Raw genomic sequence first — 25,348 nt, 5'->3', positions numbered from 1 at the left:
ATTCCTTAAATAAAATAAAAAACAACAAAGCTTTTCTAAGAACAGAAATTCTCATCGATGAAAAACTGACATGATTTCATCCTGCCAACCAATTAAGTTCATATTTTTATCCCTCTCGTCATTTCTCTGTCCCCTTTGTTCGCACATCTTAGTTATTAATTCTGATTCTCTCTACACGTTCCTGCCACCCCACCCCATTTCTATTTGTCATTTAACCCGTGGTCATCTCAAGGATATACTTTGGTTTACAGGTTATGTATTTATATCTTACATATTCTTTTCCTTTTAACGTTTGTACACCAAAATCCTGATTCTCTCTAGGGCACGTCCCTGCCACCCCAAATGCAAATTTGTCATTTACTCCCATCTTACTCTCTAGGACAGGGCCGTCCAAGTTGTTTAGTCTGAGGGCCACCCTTGAAAAACAAAAGTCATGTGGCCCACCTGTGTGTATATGTATGTATATATATATATATATATATATATATATATATATATATATATATATATATATATATATATATATATATATATATATATATATATATATATTTTTATATATAATACATATATATATATATATATATATATATATATATATATATATATATATACAGTATACACATATATATATATATATATATATATATGATTTTTTTTTACTCAGAATTTTGGAATAAGAAATTTTTATGATATGAAAAAGAGAAATATACTTTTACTTATTTTTCTCTAGCGGGCCACTTTCAAAATCAAACGGGCCACTTTCGGCCCACGGGCATGGGGTTGGACGGCCCTGCTCTAGGATAATACTTTTGTTTATATATTTCACATTTACATCTTACATTTCTTTTCCATTTAAAGTTTACACATCGAAGCATACCGTAATTAACAGAGATATTACACGGTACATACATCAGTGAGAATGAGGACGCGTCCATGATGGACACATACAAGTAATGTAAATGCAAATTGCAAGTTCCTGTTAGGAGCCTGTTTAAAAAAATGCAATTTCATGTAAATATTCAAAGAAACAGCATCATTTTCAACTTTCGCAATCAGACTTTTGGTCGCATTACGTAAACAATGTGCAAGACTCATTTGGCAAAGAGGCTTCGAGAGGCTCGCCTAATTCTATAAAGGACATCAATAATTTGTGACTAAAAACAGCACAATGGAATGGAATGGAATATAGAGTTTAGGCCAAAGGCCAAGCAACTGGGACCTATGAGGTCATTCATGGAATACAGAGCTTAGGACATAAGCCAAGCAACTGGGACATATGAGGTCATTCAGCGCTGGGAAGGAAATTGACAGTAAGTTGGTTTGAGAGATGTAACAGGAGGAAAACCTCGCAGTTGCACTATGAAATAATTGTTTGGGGAGGGTGGAGAGGTAGAAGGAAGAAAGATAATATGAAGGGAGGTACAGTAAAGGGAATGAAAGGAGCTGCAGCTAGGGGCCGAAGGGACGCTGCAAAGAACCTTAGTAATGCCTACAGTGCACCCCGTGAGGTGGAAAACAGCAGAAAATCCGAGATGCTGGAACTGGCTAAATTTAAGGCTGTGATTAATTTTATATACAGTTCGACTCCGGAGTAAAATTACTACGTACAATCAGTGTATCAGGGCTCATAATCACTGTATATGCTCTTGTCATGTCCAAATAATGACAGATATTTCTCGAAAACATTTCTACAATATGACTGGAAGTTGTAGATTTTGATTTGCTAACACACTTGTAGGTTGTTAAATAGTTTAAAGATATTTATATTTTACAACATTCTTTAAGATATTAAGAATGTTGTAAAATATTAATCAATATTTAGTTCAAATATGTTAAAGACAGGGGGTCTTCACACAAAATGCGTTGTGTAAAAAATGATAAGCAAAGAAAAATTCTATTATAAATTAATATATTTATGCACTTAGAAGTAAGTAAACATCCTCCTCCTAATAATAATAATAATAATAATAATAATAATAATAATAAACGATGTTTGCAAGGCTCCCGTATCCAGTCGCACAGAATTCACCTCAAAGAACGCAGACAGAATCATCATCAAATCTACATGAAAGCTCATTCATTCACGCAATAAATGGAGCGAACTACGTAAAATATAGCTCCTCCTAAAACCATTCGGTAACAGAAAGTAAAACAAAAATGGAAAAAAGAAACGAGAAACAAAGACAAAATTCTTCGGGAGGGCATAACGCCATTCCGGGAGAATTAGACGACACAGACGTAAGAATCTCTTAAGAATCACCTTCCATCTCGGCCTACTAACAGGCCATATTGCTTAGGCGCCTAACGAGCTTAAATAATCACCCTGCCGTTAGTCCTACCTTCAATTCAATAACCGCAATCAACTTAGGAGGCCAACAATTAGATTCAACCAGCCGGCCGCTCTCTCTCTCTCTCTCTCTCTCTCTCTCTCTCTCTCTCTCTCTCTCTCTCTCTCTCTCTTCTGAGTCTCCACGCAGTGCTAACAGACATCGATAGCTCCAGCCGTGTTCAGTGATCGTGTGTCCTTGTTCTGTAGTTTTCTTTTGATTTTCATTTGGGGTGATAAATTCGTACTTGATAACTGTGTCAGTTGAGAGAGAGAGGGTACTCGCACCAGGTTCGTTACTACTTGGGAATGTGTAGCTGTTTATGAGAGAGAGAGAGAGAGGGGGGGCGGTAATTGTACGAGTAGGAGCATACTTGATAACTGAGTCAATTGAGAGAGAGAGAGAGGTAATTATACGAGTAAGAGCATACTTGATAACTGTGTCAGTTGAGAGAGAGAGAGAGATGGGGGGTAATGGCACGAGCATACCTGATAACTGTGTCAGTTTTGAGAGAGAGAGAGAGAGATGGGGGGGTAATTGCACAAGCATACCTGATAACTGCGTCAGTTGAGACAGACAGAGAGAGAGAGAGAGAAGGGGGTGGGTAATTGCACGAGCATACCTGATAACTGCGTCAGTTTTGAGAGAGAGAGAGAGAGAGAGAGTACTTGTATACGAGCAAGAGCATTATATTACTCTCGAACGCGTAGTATCTGTTGACGTCACTCGTGTACCTCCAACCAACTAAATGGTTTCCCCAAGTCCATTGTCAGAGAAAACGACTCCTTTACGACCCCTCAAACATGGCTCCTCCTAAGTCGGGAGAGTTTATTTATTGCCTTCGATTTTCTCCTCAAGACCCAAAATGTTCTTGAAAGTCATCCACTCCTTGCATGGAAAGCTTCGATATAGTTTGTTGAAGTCTGAATCTCGCTACTTTCTCTATCCAGGTATGAAAGGATAAAAGGGTTATCTCCATTTAGAGTCTGAATCGCTAATCCTTTTTCATTCTCTCTCTCTCTCTCTCTCTCTCTCTCTCTCTCTCTCTCTCTCTCTCTCTCTCAACTGACGCTGAGCTCAGAAAGGTTGTGGTAGGTATTGGTTTCATTTGCTAAGTAAAGAAGTAAAAGCGTTATTATTATTATTATTATTATTATTATTATTATTATTATTATTATTATTATTATTATTATTATTATTCCATGTAAACATCAATACGGCAATTCCCAGAACTGCGTGCAAGAAATATTCCCTAATTAATTAATGTAATAGTGTAATGTATGAGTGTGTTATATATATATAATGTATATATAGTATATACATATATATACAGTACACTTTATATACATACACATATACACATATATATATACATATATATAAATACATACATATACATGTACGTATATACCAAACTGTCAACCCTACGTAACGTCAATTACTGAAAAGTGAGAATTGCAGAAAACAAAAAATAAACAATTCTGCAACAAAGGGAGCAGCGTTGACGAGAACAGTTCAACTGTCAAACGTGTGCTGGTCGCGTCCAAGCGAAAAAACGGACCAAAAATTGGCAACTGGCGAGCAGTTTTTCATCGCCCGAATCCCACGGCAATTTTCACACAAGAAACTGCCGAACCATATGGGTAATAGAAAGTAAAAATAAAAAGAAAATCACCTAACTGTTGGCAGCTTTCTATGGAGAAAGTGGGCTAATGGAAAGTAAAAAGAGAAAGGAAATTGCTTAACTGCTGGCAGCTTTATAAGGAGAAAGTGGGCTAGTGGAAAGTAAAAAGAAAAAGAAAATTATTTACATGTTGGCAGCTTTATATGGAGAAAGTGGGCTAATAGAAAGTAAAAATAAAAAGAAAATCACTTAACAGTGAGCAGCTTCCTATGGAGAAAGTGGCCTAATGGAAAGTAAAAAGAAAAGAAAATTACTAAGAGCGAGCAGCTTTCTATGGAGAAAGTGGGCTAATAGAAGGTAAAAATAAAAAGAAAATTACTAAGAGTGAGCAGCTTTCTATGGAGAAAGTGGGCTAAAGGAACGTAAAAAAGAAAAACAAAATTACTTAACAGTAAGCGGCCTCCTATGGAGAAACTGGACTAATGAAGAGTCAAAATAAAAATAAAAGGAGAATTGTTTAGCAATGATCAGCTTTCTACAGAGAAACTGATTCAAATAATAAAGATTTTAACAAAAACACGGCGTTGTTTGTGAATAAGTACTCTCGCAAGAAACTGCTAAATCATTTTGATATAAAACAAAAAAAAATTTGTCGAACAACGAACAGCTTTCAAAATGGAGATTTATTCAAATGATAAAAGATTACAAAAGCACTAGGGATTGTCTGTAAACACATACATACACACACACACACACACACACACACACACACACACATGAACAGCAATTATCTTAAAATGGGTACCGACATAAAAATACGATATTGGCGCAAGAACTTTGGGTACAGTCATTAAACTTACACTGGAAAATTAAAACCTTGAAAACAAACAATTCATTACCAAAATTTGTTTGGAAAAATGCGACTGAAATTAGAATTGGACAGCCATCAAAATCAAGATCTTATGAACTTTTATTAATGAGATATGAAAAATTTTAGATCAGTTTAAACAAGTAAAAAAAATGCGTATAACGCTGTTTGAAACTTTCAGCCACGGCCCATGAAACTCTTAGCCGCGGCCCATGAAACTCAGCCATGGTCCAGTGATGGCCTCAGCCACGGCTCATGAAACTCTTAGCCGCGGCCAATGAAGCTCAGCCACGGTCCGGTAGTGGCTTGTGTTGTTGGTACTTATAGCGGTGCCAGAAGTACGATCATGGCTAACTTTAACCTTCAATAATTAGAAACTACCGAGGCTAGAGGGCTGCAATTTGGTATGTATGATAATTGGAGGGTAGATGATCAACACACCAATTTGCAGCCCTCTAGCCTCAATGGTTTTTAAGATCTGAGGGCGGACAGAAAAAGTGCGGACGGACAGACAAATAGCAATCTATAATAGTTTTCTTTGACAGAAAACTAAAAACGAAACAGTGTGCGGAAATTACGGTAATACCTGCACCATTTAATAAATTTTAATGAAAATTAAATAAATGAACAAAACAAGTTAAATTACAGTTTATGAAACAAAATATATATATATATATATATATATATATATATATATATATATATATATATATATATATATATATATATATATATATATATATATATATATATATATATATATATATATTAGTTTACATAAAACGCATGTATGTACAAAAGCAACAACAACATACACTTGAATAAAGCTCTAATGCTGCTAACATCGCCGCAAAAAATAAAAAAATAAAAAAACAACGCTGCGCAATAAAGGCGAGAAGGCCTTGTTGAAAGCCGTTGTTTACTGAGCAATTTATGACGTTCCTAAAAGGTAGGAACGATCCAGAACGTTACGTTCTTCTCTTTTAATCTTTGGTCGCCGTAGTCCAGAAGACCTTATACTGTAGGTGGGGTTGGGTTGGGTGAGGTGAGGTTGGGTGGGGCGGGGTGAGGTGGGATGGAGCTGGGTGCGGTTGGGTGTGGTGGAGTGAAGAGGGGTGGGGGTGGGGTGCAATGGAGTGAAGAAAGGGTGGGGTGGGGTGCAATGGAGTGAAGAGGGGTGGGGTGGGGTGGGGTGGGGTTGGGTGGGGTGAGTTGAAGTGGGTGGGGTAGGGTGAGCTGAGGTTGGGTGGGGTGGATTGTAGTAGAGTGGGGATAGGGGTGGGGTGGATTGAGGTGGAGGTATGGTGGGGTTGGGTAGAGTAAGGTGCGGCCAGGTGGGGTGTTAGAGTGGTGGGGTGGGATGCGGTGAGGTGGGTTGAGGTGGGCTTGGGTGGGTTGGTGTTGTGTAGTGAAGGGTTAGGTGGGTGGGGTCTTGAAATCCTCCCTCTGAAAGAAATCTCTTGGATTAAGGGGGATTTAAAGGCTAGCATTGACGGTCGCGTGGATTAGTATTTAGATCCCAAATATCGGTTTTCATTTGACAAAATTTGGAGATCGTTAATAATTACCGATAAATCATGGGTTCGAGTCATGAGGAAAACGTACACAGTAATAGGAATAAATATTACACACACGCACGCGCGCACACACACACACACACACACACACACACACACACATATATATATATATATATATATATATATATATATATATATATATATATATATATATACATATATATAAATATATACGCGTGTGTGTGCACAATAGAGGGTTAGAAATTACAACTACTACTAAAAGAATACAGAAAAAGTATATACTTATCATAAGTCAGGGAGCCACAGCGTCTCTAGATTTCAAGTATTATAAAGCAGAAGAAGACTTTAAAACAACGGCCACTACAGGGGAAACCACAAAAAAAAAAGTGAGGAAATCCCTAAATAAATCCCTAGATCTAGGGATCTAGGGAAAGTACGAGAATAAAAGCGCTGAATAACCGGGGAGGCTACATATGAAAGGTAGATATTTTCTAGGTGATCGAGGCTTTACAGAAGAACCTCGTAGAATCTTGTCTTATTTTATTTATTCTTCTTCATTTTAAATATATAAATACTGAGCCATCTTAGCGATTACCATGAACCACAACGAACAGCATAATATAGTTTACAGATAAGTAAGGAATTTAGACCTTTAGCTGTAATCAAAGGGAAATTAAAGGATTAAACACAAGGAAAGTGTTTAGATATTAACCAAGGAAAACAGGGGGATAAAAATGTTAAATTTTTCTTAATGATAAAGAACAAAGAAAATAAAGATGACTAAGAACAAGGTATAGAAATTCAATGCTTTGGTTTGACAAAATCCTCAGACAACTTAAAATATATTATATTAAAAGTTATGTAGGTATATGATAGATTAACCAACGGGAGCCGAGTGACAGGGAAGCACGCTTGATAACGAATGGTTAAAACCAAATAGCTCCCGGGAAAATATATATATAAAACCAAACAGCCTTAAGAATAAGGGTGCATGGATTAAACCATACACCCAAAGGTAAAATGTATGGTTAAAACCAAACGATAAACGAGTAAGAAATGCGCCGAACTTTCTTCGGCGCAATCGAGCTTTCTGTACAGCCGCTACAGCGTATAATCAAGGCCATCGAAAATAGATCTATCTTTCGGTGGTCTCGGTATAATGCTGTAGGAGCCGCTGCCCATGAAAATTTAACCATGGACCGGTGGTGGCCTATCCTATATAGTTGCCAGAAGCATGATATGGCTAACTTTAACCTTAAATAAAATAAAAACTAATGAGGCTAGAGGGCTGCAATTTGGTATGTTTGGCGATTGGAGGGTGGATGATTAACATACAAATTGGCAGCTCTCTAGCCTCAGTAGTTTTTAAGACCTGAGGTCGGACGGACAGACAAAGACGACACAATAGTTTCTTTTAAAGAAGACTAAAAGCTGTCTTGAGTAAACCAAACAGTCCATCAGAAATCAGTTTTAAATAAAAAATTCTGAATTCAATAAATCTTAGATAAAACCAAAGTAAAAAAAATTAGTATTAAATAAAAAAACACAGTCCAGAGGAAAGTAAATATGGATGTAATAAAAAATTATAAAGAAAATAATAGTAGAAACTGAATAATATAGTTTCATATATATATATATATATATATATATATATTTATATATTTATATATATATATATATATATAAATTATATATATACATATATATATATATATATATATATATATATATATATATATATATATATATATATATATATATGCATATACTATACATATATATACACACATAAAACATCCAATTTTCATATTGGAAATCAGTCGCATCCCACAGAACCAACGAACCGCCTAAAGCATGTTCAAAACCCTCTCTTTAGTCCAAAGGCTCTCGGTGCCTACTACGAGAATCATCCACGAAGGCTGAAGAACCTCGAGAAAAGCCTACTTTACCATTTGGAAGATGACGGCAGCCGTTTAGATGTATTCATACGCAGGCTCTCACGTATTCATACGCCGTAACTCTCGCCGCGCGCTCAAGGGACGCGTTCATTAGGAAATTCTTTCGAGCGTCAGCCTGGTAGTAGGTAGCCCCATTACGGAGGCTGGGGAGAGAGAGAGAGAGAGAGAAGAATGTTCTGTTTTGGACTATCTAGTACAGTTTATCTGACGATTTTAAACGTGTGTTTGTGTGTGTGTGTGTGTGTGTGAGAGAGAGAGAGAGAGAGAGAGAGATGATTGTTCTGTTTTGGACTGTTTAGTACAGTTTATCTGACGATTTTAAACTTGATAGAGAGAGAGAGAGAGAGACAATGTTCTGTTTTGGACTGACATGTACATTCACCTGACGATTTTAAACTTGTTTGAGAGAGAGAGAGAGAGAGAGAGAGAGAGAGAGAGAGAGAGAGAGAGAGAGAGAGAACTACTTTTTCCCCCACATTCAAAGGGAAAGGGAAGTGTTGGATGGGTTAGCCATTAGATTCAAAATGGGGCCACTACAGTACACAGCTCCAGGTTTTCCGGTGAAATTCCCCCAATTTAAAACCCCTCCAAATATTTTCTTTTCAGTGACGTCTTTGAAGTGAACGATGAGATACAGAAAAAAAATCTTCAATGATTATATATCTCAAGATGGTGGTATATTTGAATGATATATTTACTTTCGTAAGATAATCTGTAGGTTATGGAGTTCCATATTTCCGAGATCAAGACCCTTTGCCTCCTCTGAATAACACGGTTTTAGAAGAATCTTTTAACAAAAAACGCGACGAAGTTTCTTCGGCGCAATCGGGTTTTCTGTACAGCCGCTACAGCGTATGATCAAGGCCACCAAAAATAGATCTATTTTTCGGTGGTCTCGGTATAATGCTGTGTGAGCCGCGGCCCATGAAACTTTCTGTGAAAGGAAACTGTTAAAGTCTGTCCGTCCGCACTTTTTCTGTCCGCCCCAGATCTTAAAAACTATCGAGGCTAGAGGGCTGCAATTTGGTATGTTTAGTGATTGGAGGGTGGATGATCAACATGCCAATTTGCAGCCCTCTAGCCTCAGTAGTTTTTAAGATCTGAGGACGGACAGAAAAAGTGCGGACGGACAGAGAAACAGCCGTCTCTATAATAGTTTCCTTTTATAGAAAACTAATAAAAAGGAAAAGAAAACAGCTCCAACGCCGAAGACAGAGCTATACAAGCTGACGTTAACAGCTTGTTATTGTCACGCTGCCTAATACGAGCGATGATTGACGTCCCGGAAATTCGTCGGAAATATTGGAAATGCTCCGAAAAAAAACTGAGTGTTCTCCTGACGCCTCGGGCTGTTGCAATTTCACCAGTGCGCTGTTTTCCGTTTAATAGGGGGTAGCTTCAGGGAAAAACAAGTAAAACATGCGCCGAAGTTTTCCGTAGAGTCGCTACAGCGCATAATCAAGGCCACCGAAAATACATCTATCTTTCGGGGGGCTCGGTATAATGCTGTATGAGCCGCGGCCCATGAACTTTAATCACGGCCCGTGGTGGCATATACGTCGTTGCCAGAAGCACGATTGACTAACTTGAACCTTAAATAAAAAATAAAAACTGTTGAGGCTAGAGGGCTGCAATCTGGAATGTTTGATGATTGGAGGGTGGATGATCAACATACCAATTTGCAGCCCCCTACCCTCAGTAGTTTTTAAGATCTGAGGGCGAACAGAAAAAGTGCGGACGGACAGACAAAGCCGGCACATTAGTTTTCTTTTACAGAAAACTAACAAGACAGCTGAATTTATCATCATCTCCCGTAAAATGCCGAATAAGGTTTGGATAAAACGTACCCACTCCCTTATCGTTTTTATACACTTACAAAGGCGGCTCACAAACAGCACATCGATCTCTCAACGTTCACGTCATATCTTTCGAAGTATATGTTTGCCACCTACAACTGCTCTTCTTTCAAAAGTCTCGCACGACAGATTCCTAATCAAAACAAAAGCATAGTGATCCACAGTCTCTCTCTTCTATCTAATCCCACACTGCTGTTCCCCTAGAAACAGTTCCTTTATCTGTCAATCATAACCCATTTAATTGCATTTCCAGGTGTAATAAACAAAGTTACGACCTTATAATTCATACAGTCACCTCTATCACCCTCTCCCTCGTGAAATGGAATGATAATTCCTCATTCGTTTACGGAATCTTTCCCTCCTACAGGGATTCCATACACACCCTCGTCAGCCGGTCGATTGCACTGTCACCACCATGCGTCAGTGTTTCACTTGTGTTCAAAATACTGACGAAATTCCATTTTTATTTTGTTAACTGCCTTGTATTCGAAAATCTATTCTCAAAAGTATATTATATGTTTTCTAGCATATTAAAGACTTGAAAAGACCTCAAAATAATCTTTCAATGAAATGACTAGAATATCTTCAGCCAGTATATATATATATATATATATATATATATATATATATATATATATATATATATATATATATATATATATATATATATATATGTGTGTGTGTGTGTGTGTGTGTGTGTGTGTGTGTACACACCACGGTATTATTCAAGCACTGAAGCAGAAATCCTACTTGCTCATGCAAGAAGAAGTCAGATCTGCATTTACGTATCGTCGTAGGTCTCTCTCTCTCTCTCTCTCTCTCTCTCTCTCTCTCTCTCTCTCTCTCTCTCTCTCTCTCTCTCTCTCTCTCTTCTGGCAAAACAAAGAAGAAGAAGAAGAAGAAGAAGAAGAAGAAGAAGAAGAAGAAGAAGAAGAAGAAGAGGAGGAGGAGGAGGAGGAAGGAGAAGAAAATGTTGATGATGATGATGACGACGGCCGTTTCTCATATTTCTTTCTCGTGTTTTTTCCTTTCTTTGGCGTCAACTTTTAACGAAGACACGTAGAATTAAATGGCTCTCCCGTGACTTTCGACAATCAATAGGAGTCTTCACTTCAGCCAGAGAGAGAGAGAGAGAGAGAGAGAGAGAGAGAGAGAGAGAGAGAGAGAGAGAGAGAGAATCTTTCACGGTGAATCAGTGGAGCAATGCCACATCAATAAAGCGGGCTTCGTTTGGCCATAGAGCGAATATATATACACCGAATCTAGGCTACCATTGACTCTCCTCCCACAAACATATAAGGTAAAACCGCTTGTTCATAAACGAAGTCTTCTTTCTTTAGTGTCTCTTTATCCTCGTGGAGGAGGAGGGGGAAATGGGAGGGAGAAGGGAGGGGGTAATCTATTTGTGGGGCAAAGGACTGGGAAGGTGATGTGTAAGGGAGAAGTGGAAGAAGGGGGAGGGACAATGGCAGCCGTACGCACGAGGACCCTGCAGGGCAGCTTTAATCTCTCTCTCTCTCTCTCTCTCTCTCTCTCTCTCTCTCTCTCTCTCTCTCTGGTGTCTGTCGATACACATTTTAGAGACATCTTTTATATTATTCGCCGTGGCAAATGCTGTCCGACCAATAAGTCCTTTTCGCCCCCTTTTCGTGGATGGACGAACGTTTGCTCGCCAGAAGTTTTTTTTTTTCCAGGAATTAAACTTTTTTTTTTTCGAAGGTGGGGGGGGGATCTTTTTCTAGGAATGGCAAACGTTTGCTTTTAAATAAGAATCTTTTGAATCTTTTTTTTTTTCTTGGAGGAGCGTATCTTTGTTTTCGAAATGCTTCCCTTTGGAAGCTGAACGTTTGTTTTCGGGCCATTTTCTTGGAGGAACAAACCGTATGTTCTCAGTCTTTTTCGTGAAGAAACAAGCGTTTTTTTTTTAGTCTTTTTCTTGGAGGAACAACGGCTTGCTTTCAATGGCACTTTCTTGGAGAAACAAACGTTGCCTTTAGTGTCTCTTTGTTGGAGGAACGAACGTTTGTTTTCAGTCCTTTTCTTGGAGGAACAAACGTGTTTTCATTGTCTCTCTCTACTGGAGGAACAAACGTTTGTTTTCAGTCTTTTTCTTGGGGCACAAACGTTTGTTTTCAGTCTTTTTCTTGGGTGAACAAACGTTTGTTTTCAGTCTTTTTCTTGGAGGAACGAACGTTTGTTTTCAGTGGCACTTTCTTGGAGAAACAATCGTTGTCTTTAGTGTCTCTCCATTGGAGGAACAAACGTCTGTTTGTTAATGACCCATTATACAGATTTTCTTGAAGCGTCTTTTCAATATTTTGTTTTTTGAATGGACGAATTTTTTCAAAAATTGATTGTTTTTCTCTTTTTAAAAACTTTTCTGCTTTTAAGAGATTCACCTGAACTTTATAAAGGGGAATAAAGTGTTTAAATGTTGCAGCTGCACTTGAAGACGAAATACAAAAAGAGAGAAAGTGTTTAAACGTTGCAGCTGCACTTGAAGACGAAATATACAAAGGGATAAAGTGTTTAAATGTTGCAGCTGCACTTGAAGACGAAATACACAAAGGGATAAAGTGTTTAAACGCTGCAGCTGCACTTGAAGACGAAATACACAAAGGGATAAAGTGTTTAAATGTTGCAGCAGCAGCAGCACCTGAAGACGAAATTCAAAATGGAATAAAGTGCTTAAATGTTGCAGCTGCACTTTAAGTCGAAATACACAGACAATAAGATGCGGTTGGACAACCTGAAAACGAAATAAAAGTGTTTAAGTGATCCAGGTGCACTTAACGTTGGAAATAAAAGTGTTCACGAGATCCACCTGCTCTTCGCAGAGTAAAAATGGAACCGTGAATGCATTTCTCCATCTTCTTGATTTTGCATTTGCATGAACTGGTTAATTCCCGCCGTGTAATTACCCAAATTGCCTTCTGAAAGCAGTGCCAGAATACCGGGCTTCATTTAGCCTTTTTTTTTTTTTTTTGTCTAACATTGCAACTGCTCCTCTTCAGAGCAGTGTTCACTTTTTTTGTAATGCCTCCTGCTCGTGGGATGACTCTCTCTCTCTCTCTCTCTCTCTCTCTCTCTCTCTCTCTCTCTCTCTCTCTCTCTCTCTCTCTCTCTCTCTCTCTCGAGGGGAAAATACAAATATTTCCACTTAATGTCTTGAACGAAAATCGTCTCCAAACGATAAATTTGGTAAAGTCAACTTGTTTTCTCTCTCTCTCTCTCTCTCTTACTTCCACTTAGTCTTGAAGAGAAATCGCCTCCAAACGATACGTTTCTCAGCTCTCTCTCTCTCTCTCTCTCTCTCTCTCTCTCTCTCTCTCTCTCTCTCTCTCTCTCAGGAAAAATAGAAATGCTTCCACAGAGTCTTGAACAGAAATCGCCTCCAAACGTTACATTTTGTAAAGTCAGCTCTCTCTCTCTCTCTCTCTCTCTCTCTCTCTCTCTCTCTCTCTCTCTCTCTCTCCTTCCTTCGGCAATCTCTTGCAAAATAATCCCCTTCATTAAAACCTCTTTGCCCTTTCTGCTCCAGTTCCTTCGAGTTCTTCCTTGATTTTCTTCTCCTTTCTTTATAATTATTTGGATTTTCTTATTCCATTTTTATCATTTATTTCTTCTCATTTCATCTGTTTTCGGATGTACAAAGAGACTCCGGAATATTTTTATGATTATTTTGTTTCTGATCCTATTTTCATTATATTTTCACTTCATCTTTTTTTTTCGGACGAGTTGAGAATTGTGGAACTGGCAACATAATAATCGTTATCTATGCAAAATTATTTTATTTCTGTCGAAAACGTTTCCCAAATTTTTATCGAGAACGTCTCTCAAATCTTTAAAGAAAATGTTTCCCAGATCTTGATCGAGAACGTTTCTAAAATCTGTATAGAAAACGTTTCGCAAATTTGTATCGAGAACGTCTCTCAAATTTTTATAGAAAACGTTTCCCAAATCTTGATCGAGAACGTTTCCAAAATCTTTATAGAAAACGTTTCCCAAATCTTGATTGAGAACGTTTCCAAAATCTTTATAGAAAACGTTTCCCAAATCTTGACCGAGAACGTTTCCAAAATCTTTATGGAAAACGTTTCACAAATCTCGATCGAGAACGTTTCCAAAATCTTATAGAAAACGTTTCCCAAATCTTGATCGAGAACGTTTCCAAAATCTTTATGAAAACGTTTCCCAAATCTTAATCGAGAACGTTTCCAAAATCTTATAGAAAACGTTTCTCAAATCTTGATCGAGAACGTTTCCCAAATCTTTATGAAAACGTTTCCCAAATCTTGATCGAGAACGTTTCCAAAATCTTTATAGAAAGCGTTTCCCAAATCCTCATAGAAAACGTTTCCCAAATTGTTAAAGAAAACGTTTACTAAATCCTCATCGAAAACGTTTCCCAAATTTTGATTGAAAGCGTTTCCCAAATTTTTATCGAAAGCGTTCCCAAAATGTTCATTGAAAACATTTCCCATTTTTTATCGAAAAGTTTCCCAATTTTTTTCTAAAGCTTTTCCCAAATTAATGTAGAAAACGTTTCCCAAATTTTTATCGAAAACGTTTCGCAATTTTTTTTTTTGCAAAAACGTTTCCCAAATATTTATCGAAGACGTTTCCATTTTTTTGCGAAAACCTTTTGAAATATTTATCGAATACGATTTCCATTTTTTTTTTGCGAAAACTTTTTCAAATATTTATCGAATATGTTTAACAAATTTTTTTGCAAAAACATTTTTCAAATACTTATAGAATAGGCTACATTCCCTTTTTTTTAAACGTTTCTCAGATATTTATCGAATATGTTTCCCAATTTTTTGTGAAAATGTTTTTCCAATATTTGTAAAATAAGTTTTCCAATTTTTCTATCGAAAACGTTTCTAAGATTTTGATCAAAACAGTTTCCCAAATTATTATTCTTCTTCTCCGTCCAGGCGGGGGAAAGATTCGGAGGTAATATATATTTTCACTGCAAAATGTGAAAGGAAAATTGTCCTCAAGGAAGTAAACATGACTCTCTCTCTCTCTCTCTCTCTCTCTCTCTCTCTCTCTCTCTCTCTCTCTCTCTCTCTCTCTCTCTCTCTCTCTCTCTCTCTCTCTCGATAAAATAATAATATTCCAACGACACAAGACTTGAAGGAAAATTGTCCTCAAGCGGCAAGTTTTTCACAGCCAGCCTCTCTCTCTCTCTCTCTCTCTCTCTCTCTCTCTCTCTCTCTCTCTCTCTCTCTCTCCTCAGAGATGGTGAAGCAAAACTTTTCCTCCCCTTTCTTTGCTGACTGACACAAGTTCGGTCATATTTTTACGTGATAGATAGAAGCAAGGAACTTTAAAAACCTTTCACACACACTCTCTCCTTGATGGAACCCTTCTCTCTCTCTCTCTCTCTCTCTCTCTCTCTCTCTCTCTCTCTCTCTCTCTCTCTCTCTCTCTCTCTCTGGGGAAAAATACAATTACTTCCACAGAAAGTCTAGAACGAAAATCGTATCCAAACGATAAAATTTGTAAAGTAAGCCTCTCTCTCTCTCTCTCTGACCAACTGGAGGTCAGTTGACTATTCCAAGTCAGCTGGTTCTTTGATGGACTTCTGATAGTTTAGGCAATGTTCCGTTTAAGTAGTGTTCGGAACTTCATACAACCCACTTAACTGAACAAAGAACTACTACTCTTCTTTGCGTGAATAAAATTGAAGTTGGTGAAACTCCATTGCCTCTCTTATAGATCACGTAAGTTCAACAAGACTTTAGCTTTTTGCTATGGTAGGGTTAAAGCTAAATTAAATAATCTCTCTCTCTCTCTCTCTCTCTCTCTCTCTCTCTCTCTCTCTCTCTCTCTCTCTCTCTCTAGCTGTCTGTCTTTATATATATTTACATTTACACATATGGATACACACATATATATATATATATATATATATATATATATATATATATATATGTGTGTGTGTGTGTGTGTGTGTGTATGAAGAGAGAGAGAGAAACATATATATATAAATGTGACATCCAATGACATGCAGAATACACACTATTTTCCAGACCTGATCCACAACCAAATTCGCCTTGTCTTCAAAGATGGATTAGAATCCAATCCTTCCGCCTGTATCAAATCCCCTTCATATCGCACCAGAGAGAGGGATCCGATTCAATTAATTCAGTAAAACTAAACAAAACAAAGAGTTTATTTCAAGTTGTTGAATTTATTTTCGTACAGTGTAGCAAAACTTAAGGAGAGTTATTCTTGCGCAAAGCTACGCGTTCACAAACGAGAGCACACATACGCAGTCCTTTTAAAATGTCTATTCCTAGCTGATAGATTCAGTATTACGTTGGATTTCACTGTAACAAATGGCTCCCTTTATAGTAAAGCACGGGTATTACTGATTAACATGGAACGTGAGTTCCGAAGTTCTGTCAAAGTTGGGAGAGGAACCAACATACATTTCCGGTGATCTATTTGATTACAGGATATATGTGATAGTTACTGATTGACTGATTTCGTAAGTGTGTGTGTGTGTGTGTGTCGGGATAACTGCTAAGTCAAAGAAAATCATTTATCAACAGGGAAAAATTCGTGACATTCTGAAGTATATGGAAAGTCAAAAATAAAAGGTGACTTATGTCCATAAGTTTTGTTACTTAAACTGGGTATTTAAGTAAAAATAAAAAGGGGATTATTTTAACTGTGGGATGACTAAAAATAATAACCTAATATTCATTAAATACAATGCAGATTTACTTCGTAAATCGCGAATTTTAAATGCTGTAAACTATATGCCAAGCTTCATCAAGAATAATAGCCTGATATTCTTTAAAACGTAATACAGATTTACTTCATAAACAAGTACTGATTGCGAAATTTTAACGACGTAAAATATATACCAAAATTTTACAAGAATAACAACTTAATATTCTTTTAGCACAACACAAATTTACTTCGTAAAGAAGCATTGGTCGCGAATTTTAAACGCCGTAAACTATATGCCAAACTATACACCTAATCAGCATTTAAACCATATAAAATCCTTTCAATGCGGGAATATCTACCCCCTTAAAAAATGGGAGGGGGGGAGAAATAAATGGATTTAAAATCCAATCTAGCCATGTCATTCTGGCCAAACAAGCCAAAATGAAAATTTCCCTCATTAATTCTTAATCGAAATTCATCACATGGTAACCCGGCCGGGATGAAAATTGCCATTCGAGAATTGAGCCGAAAATCGGCAAATGGGAATAACAGCAGTTACTTGGGAAAGCATTTTGTTTTGTCATAATGCTGACGTTATTTTTGTTATTCCTTTTAACTTGTAAAGGATAGCAACGGATAAAAACAAGAATAGAGTCACTGTTACATACACAACTTACCAACTGGAGCTAAACTTTATCACAAAAATAATATACAAAGTAGTTAAAACCCGAAGCCATTTCACGCTCGTGGGGAAAAAATCTGGTATCATGTTCATCAGTGATGAGTTTTTAAATATTCATGAAATGGCCAAATGACGAGAGCCAGCTGTCATGTCGTCGTCGTCGTCATGTCGAAAAAAGTGTAATTCATGAGAGAAGTGAGTTACGCTGAGTTTTGTATGCCACGGGTATTTCGATTTGTGAACATTTTTGTTATGCGTCTAAAAATGATTTTGTAAAATCAAGATGACTCGCACACACGCACACACACACACACACACACACACACACACACACACACACACACACACACACACACATATACATATATATATATATATATATATATATATATATATATATATATATCAAGCTTAATCACTTTCACAATTGTACTGTGCAATCATACGAGCACTAACGTCTACCGAACGATGGGGACAGTTAGTCCTTGAAAGCTTGTCAATTTTGTGAATACAATCAACCATTCTGTTTATATGTATGCTGTATGTGTGTATGTATGTATGTGTATATATATATATATATATATATATATATATATATAATATATATATATATATATATATATATATATATATATATATATATATATATATATATATATATATTTGTATAGATATTGTGTGCCAATATAAGTACATCTCACGTAATAATACTAGTATTTACTTTTACAAACGCACTATACAAAACCGACCTAGTTTATATAAACCAAAATATCACTATAAAAACAAAAATCTTCCTCGTTGCAAAAATACCAAGAAAAAAAAGAGCCCAAACAAAAACAAACAATTTTTCTGCAATCACTAATCCCAAGAGACAACTCATTTGCGTTCTGGTGACGTCAGGAAGTACTTCAAAATAGGAATGCTGACGTCAGCATTAAGAGAGAGACCACTGCCACCTACAACCCAGCCTACCTGATTTCTTCACACTGCATAAAGGTGACATATTCAAGTGGCGCTGACTCTCTCTCTCTCTCTCTCTCTCTCTCTCTCTCTCTCTCTCGCAGGTGGAGCGCAGGTAAATAAAGATGTTTACTACATGCAGTCATAACATTTATACTGAATAGAATAGAATATAATATAGAATTTGTGCCAAGGGCAAATCGCTTTGACCTATGAGGTCATTCAGCACTGACAAGGAAACTGGCAGTGAAAAGGTTTGAAAGGTGTAACAGGAGGAAAAATTCACAGTTGCGCTATGAATCAAATGTTAGGGGAGGGTGGAAAGTAAGATAGAAGAAAGAGACTACGAACGAAGGCACAGTAAAAGGAATGAAAGGGGTTTCAGCTAAGGGTCGAAGGGACGCTGTAAAGAGCCTTAAGTAATGCCTACAGAGCACCACACAAGGTGCACTGAAGGCACTGCCCCCTTACGGGGAATACATTTATACATACAAGGGAAGCGATTTAGTAACGGTGAGTAAAGCCTACTGCGTATGTATATGTGTATGTGTATATTACACTATACATTACACTTTAGGCATTTTTCTATCATTTCCTACAAAATTCTATCCCCAGTTAGCAACCAAACTTCAAATTCTACATGCGGAATCAGGGAAGTCAATAACCTATATTTAAAATGACTAGGCTTTAAACTCTATCATTTCTTGAATGCAACATTCGTCTTATACACGCGTCTATATCCGACGGAAGTAATATTTTACATCTTAGCTTTCAAACAAACACCAGTTTGCTCTGAGCTTTACAAATCTCCGGTCCTGAATGCGTCAGGTATTTATTTATCCTTGGACAGAGGTATTAGGAACAACCGATATGAAAAGAATTTCCGCTTAAGATTCCTGTTTAACTGTTGTCTTTCTGATTCTTCGGCCGTCCTAACTGGTCTCATTCCTCAACACGAGGAATAATAATCAACAAAATTTTTTAAAATGAAAAAAATAAATTATAAGCTTACCTCTTCAGTGGAGAGCATCGGGGCGCTCTCAGAACCAATTACGTTGGCTGTACGACCACAAATCTGCGAAGTGGTCTGAAGCTGCACAGAGGGTCATCCTGTAAGTTTAGAAAATACAATTTTCAGTCCAGTCACATTATTCTCGAAACAATGCTGAGACCAAGAAAATTATTCTCAGATTCATGCATATAATAAGGAAAATGCTGCAAAAACTAGAACTTTTAAAAGGAATGGTAATATATTATAATACTTTGACAATTGCTAATATTTTAAGAGATGTGTTTAAATGCAGTATGAAACCTGTGATGAAAATTACTAAACCTTACTCTTATTACTGAAATGGGAACATTACCATTATAGTTCTTACCATCAACACTAGAAACGTGGGACTATTATAAACCCACGAAAATGTTTTGCAAACATCAAAAAACATCCCGACATCCAAACATATGCGTTTCAATAAGTAAACAAAATTATAGCTCGGAAAATATAACAACAAAGAAATTAAAAGGACAGTTCTAAAATAGGATCACAACCTGATTATAAACTGTGCCAACCGAAAATAACAAACCCCACTTTAATCGCCCTCTATCTGGCTGCATGCAACCCAGTCTCTCTCTCTCTCTCTCTCTCTCTCTCTCTCTCTCTCTCTCTCTCTCTCTCTCTCTCCGAGAAGATGAAAACATGCCAGTGAACGGAAGCCTGAAAGGAAAATTGTCTTCAGACGACAAATTTTCACAGGATCTCTCTCTCTCTCTCTCTCTCTCTCTCTCTCTCTCTCTCTCTCTCTCTCTCCGAAAATATGAAAACATTCCAATATGAAAACATTCTAGTGAACGGAAGCCCTGAAGGAAAATTGTCCTCTGACGACAAATCTCTCTCTCTCTCTCTCTCTCTCTCTCTCTCTCTCTCTCTCTCTCTCTCTCTCTCTCTCTCTCGAAAAGATAAAAACATTCCAGTGAACGGAAGCCTTAAAAGAAAATGGTCCTTAAACGACAAATTTCTCTCTCTCTCTCTCTCTCTCTCTCTCTCTCTCTCTCTCTCTCTCTCTCTCTCTCTCTCTCTCTGAAAAGATCCTCTGACTACAAAATATCTCTCTCGAACGGAAGACTCTCTCTCAAAACTCTCTTCAAATGACGAATTTTTATCAGCCGACTCTCTCTCTCTCTCTCTCTCTCTCTCTCTCTCTCTCTCTCTCTCTCTCTCTCTCTCTCTCTCTCTCTCCCTTATGCCACTTGGAGCGAACAGGGTAATGATACGCCAGGGACGTCACCTAAACCGAGATGTGGGATGGGTACCTTGCCAGCCAAAGTTTTTTTTTTTTTTTTTTTATAGAAAGATAGTGGTGGATGCGTTGTAAAAAGTTTGTCAAAGTTCTTGCTTGTGTGTGTGTGTGTGTGCTTGGAAGAACCTATAAACACACACACACACACACACGAGTTCTTACACAAATCATTCTCATACATTTTTTTATGTGTGGATACATAGAGGCATGTATAAATGCAGAGACGCTCGTATATAGATGAAGGCGCCTATTATTTGCAAAGTATAATTATACGTAGATCTGCAAGTACGATGATCATGCACATTAATGTATCTTATACATACTATGAATATATATCCATACATAAAATAAATATATATACTGTATATATAGTATATATTTATTATATAATATATATATATATATCAGTCATAAATATAGCACCACAAATAAAAACAAAAACATTACACAATGCAAATACAGTAGTTGATATGCGACGCAGGCACCAACTGAAAGTTGACGGTGCTCATAAAGAATTAATTTAATTCCCTTTAAAGCGATTAAATAAAACCTGAAACAAAACAGAAGCCCCGTAAAAGTGAAACGAATTCATTTTAAGGCCAAAAATTAATTTCACAACCGGGCTATTAATTTTTGTCACGCCACCTTTGGGAGGAGGCCAGCGGGGTCCTCTCACCATAATTACGCTCCTAATTTCGGAAATGGGTTTTTTTTTATGCCTTTCATGGGGCCGACATGCAGATCAAATGAATTAACAAGTTGTTTCATTCGAGACGTTGAGAAATAGAATTAAAATCTGAATTTTGAAAAAAATTTTTTGTTAAAATCAGAATTTTGAAAAATTTTTTTTAAAATTACAAGCGACTTCTACCATCTTTTGACATTATATATGTATTATATATATATACATATATATCTTAACCGTTTGTCTTTAATATAATTTCGTCAGAAACTGAGAGAAGTTGTTTGTAATTCAACAAACATTTTTATATAATCCAGACTATATATAACCATTTGTATAATTATATGTATATATTTATATACATACATATAATATAATCATATATATTATATATATGTATATAATATTATATATATATATATATATATATATATATATATATATATATATATATATATATATATATATATATACATACACCTTCACTATGCAATCAATGCCACAAAAACAGCGAATCAACAACTGTACATTATTCTCTCTCTGTGTCATTGCAGTGGGTGTGGTGGCTGTGGCTAACCCTATGGACGAGCATGGGCGTGCAAGCTTCGTACGGGGCGTGCACCGTGACGGACTTTCCGTGCAGGAACCGCCAGTGCGTCAGTCTGGACCGGTACTGCGACGGTCAGCAAGACTGTTCGGACAACAGTGACGAGCCACCAGGATGCACGCGTGAGTGACCTTAGCTGTCAGTCTTAAGTAAATAGATCATTGGATGAATGGTTGAATGGTTGAATAAATTATGTCATAGATGAATGGATCATTGAATGAATAAATGGATGATTAATTTAATTAAATCATTATTTGATAAATTAATTAATTAAGAGATAATTGAATTAATGAATAGAATGAATTATTTTATTAAATTGTTTAATAAATTAATTGACTAAAAGATAAATGAATTAGTTAATAAATAGACGAATGAATGACTTAATAAATTAATTAATGAATTAAAAGATAATGGAATTAATTAATAAATTATGAATAAATGAATTATCAGTTCATTTAATTAAATCATTCAATAAATTAATTAATTAAGTTAATAAATAAATGAACAAATAAACAAATATAAATAAATGAATAAATTTAGTCAAATAATTAATTTAACCCATAATAATAAATGAAAATACATTAATAAAAATATATTAATAATTAACCAACAAATAAATTAATAAAATTAATAAGTGAATTAATTAAATAAATTAGTTAATGAAAATTAATTGTACAATTAATTAACATATATAAATGTATCTGTAATAACGCCAATGCTGTCGTACCCTCTCGAAATCTTCACAATTTTTTAATGCGCTTCTCACAACAAAAAACCTGAGAATCGAGTACAAGAATAAATAAAGAAATTCTGGTGTCCTTAGTGGGATTCGAACCCGCAGCCTTAGCATCAAAACGAGGCCACGTTACCGACCTGACCTGACCACCTTCTCGTGGTCGGGTCGGTAACGCGACCAACGCGACCTCGTTCTGACGTCAGAATTTCTTCATAATCTTGCATTTGGATCTCAGGCTTTGTAGTGATCCGCGTTATCCCAAATAGTGTGGAGAATTCGAGAAGGTAAGAGGGCATTATGGGTATTACAATTACATACATATCTGGTGAAAAGTGACCAGTGGATTCTGTGTATATGTATATATATATATATATATATATATATATATATATATATATATATATATATATATATATATATATATATATTATATATATATATATATATATATATATATATATATATATATAAATATATATATATATATATATATAAATATATATATTATATATATATATATATATATAAGTATAAATATATATATATATATATATATATATATATTATATATATATATATGTATATACACAGTATATACACTATATAATATAAATACATATATATAATATTTATATTATATTTGATATGAAATAAATAAATAAGGCTGCAACTCATGAACATCAATGATCTGCAAAGCAGGGGTTTGGGGACTGAAAGTGCCAGCCCTTCATGAAAATATAAAAATGCGTAATTTTCATTTTGTCAGGAAACGACGGGTGGAAATCATTTTTGGCTGCGTGTGAAAATTGTATATATGAACACTTTCAACTATCGGGATTGTTTGAAATCTTTTATCTGTTAAAAAGTGCGTGAGAATGAATTATACTTTTAAAAATATAACTTACAGTTATGGACTCAAATTCAAAACTCCATACAGTAAACTAAAGTAGCAGACGACTCGTACCTCCTGTTTTGAAAACGTGTACCATACGCATTCTCTTAAAATCGTTTGAAAACGCCTAACATACGGTTCAAAAATCTCTTAAAATAGTTTGAAAACATGTAACATACACCTTGAAAAATCTCTTAAAATTGTTTGAAAACATGTAAAATACTGGTTCAGAAATCTCTAAATCGTTGGACTACACGTAGCATACGCCTTGAAAAAAAATCTCTTGAAGTCATTTGAAAACACGTAACATACGCGTTAAAAAAAATCTATTAAAATCGCTTGAAAACATGTAACATACGGATTCAAAAATCTCTTCAAATCGTTTGAAAACATGTAACATACAAGTTGAAAAAAATCAGTTAAAATCGTTTGAAAACGCGTAACATATGCGTTAAAAAAAATTCTGTTAAAACCGATTGAAAACACGCAACATACGAGTTGATAAAAAATCTATTAAAATCGTTTGAAATCACGTGAAATTCGCGTTTAAAATAAAATCTATTAAAATCACTTGAAAACACTCAACATACCCGTTGAAAATAAAATCTATTAAAATCACTTGAAAACACCTAACATACGCGGTAAAAAAAAACTTAAAATCGTTCGAAAACACGTAACATACACGTTGAAAAGAAATCTATTAAAATGGTTTGAAAACACGTAAAATTCGCTTTGAAAGAAAATCTATTAAAATCTTTTGAAAACACGTACCATTCGCGTTAAAAAAAACTTGACACCGTTTCAAAATAATAAACAAACACATTGAAAATCGCTTGAAAACATGTAAATTCGCGTTGAAAAAATCTACTAAAATCGCTTGAAACACGTACCATACGCGTTGAAAAAAAATCTATTAAAATTGTTTCAAAACACGTAGCATACGCGTTGAAATAAATCTCTTAAAATCGTTTGAAAACACGTACCATACGCGTTGAAAAAAATCTGTTAAAATCGCTTGAAAACACGTAACATTCACATTGAAAAAATATATTAAAATCACTTGAAAACACGTACCATACGCGTTCAAAAAAATTCTAAAATCGCTTGAAAACACCTAGCACACGCGTTAAAAAAATCTATTAAAATCGCTTGAAAACACGTAACATTTGCGTTGAAAAAAATCTATTAGAATCGTTTGAAAACACGTACCATACGCGTTGAAAACAAAATCTATTAAAATCGCTTGAAAGCACGTACCATACGCTACCAAAAACCCCTAAAACTGGGAAGGACTACATCTAAAAACAGACTCGTTACCAACGTAAGCTTGGAAAAATCCTTCATCATCACTCGTTCTTCCTAGACCTCTCTCTCTCTCTCTCTCCTCTCTCTCTCTCTCTCTCTCTCTCTCTCTCTCTCTCTCTCTCTCTCTCTGTTAAATGAGCTCTCTCTTTACTCGCTAATCTCCCCTTCATTATCGAGCGAACTGTTCGTGTTTCGTAACAATGTCCTCCCACAATGCACCGCTTTGTTTTAATGATGGCGAATAAGCTGGGCAGCTTCCCACCGACGCTGCGAGGACGGTGTCTAAATGCTCTTACTAATTTAGTTAAGTGGTTCCACTT

At 36.0% G+C, this 25,348-nt stretch overlaps 1 protein-coding gene and 1 long non-coding RNA gene across 2 annotated transcripts in view; one reads left to right on the top strand and one right to left on the bottom strand.

The window, feature by feature from the left end:
* LOC136852974 (uncharacterized) overlaps positions 1-25,348 on the bottom strand; it is a 115,125-nt gene that overhangs the window by 7,818 nt on the left and 81,959 nt on the right. The window contains exon 2 of the long non-coding RNA XR_010857290.1: positions 19,522-19,619. This is a non-coding gene — a long non-coding RNA (uncharacterized lncRNA). The remainder of the gene's footprint in view (positions 1-19,521; positions 19,620-25,348) is intronic.
* LOC136852973 (uncharacterized) overlaps positions 1-25,348 on the top strand; it is a 74,114-nt gene that overhangs the window by 41,280 nt on the left and 7,486 nt on the right. Inside the window, 1 exon segment of the mRNA XM_067128048.1 lies at positions 22,043-22,217. Within this exon segment, the coding sequence (XP_066984149.1) occupies positions 22,043-22,217 (175 nt within the window).

This window comes from Macrobrachium rosenbergii, chromosome 26 (assembly GCF_040412425.1).
Source record: "Macrobrachium rosenbergii isolate ZJJX-2024 chromosome 26, ASM4041242v1, whole genome shotgun sequence".
Classification (NCBI taxonomy): Eukaryota; Metazoa; Arthropoda; class Malacostraca; order Decapoda; family Palaemonidae; genus Macrobrachium; species Macrobrachium rosenbergii.
Note: the sequence above shows the minus strand (reverse complement) of the source record. Positions and strands in the feature narration are given on the sequence as shown.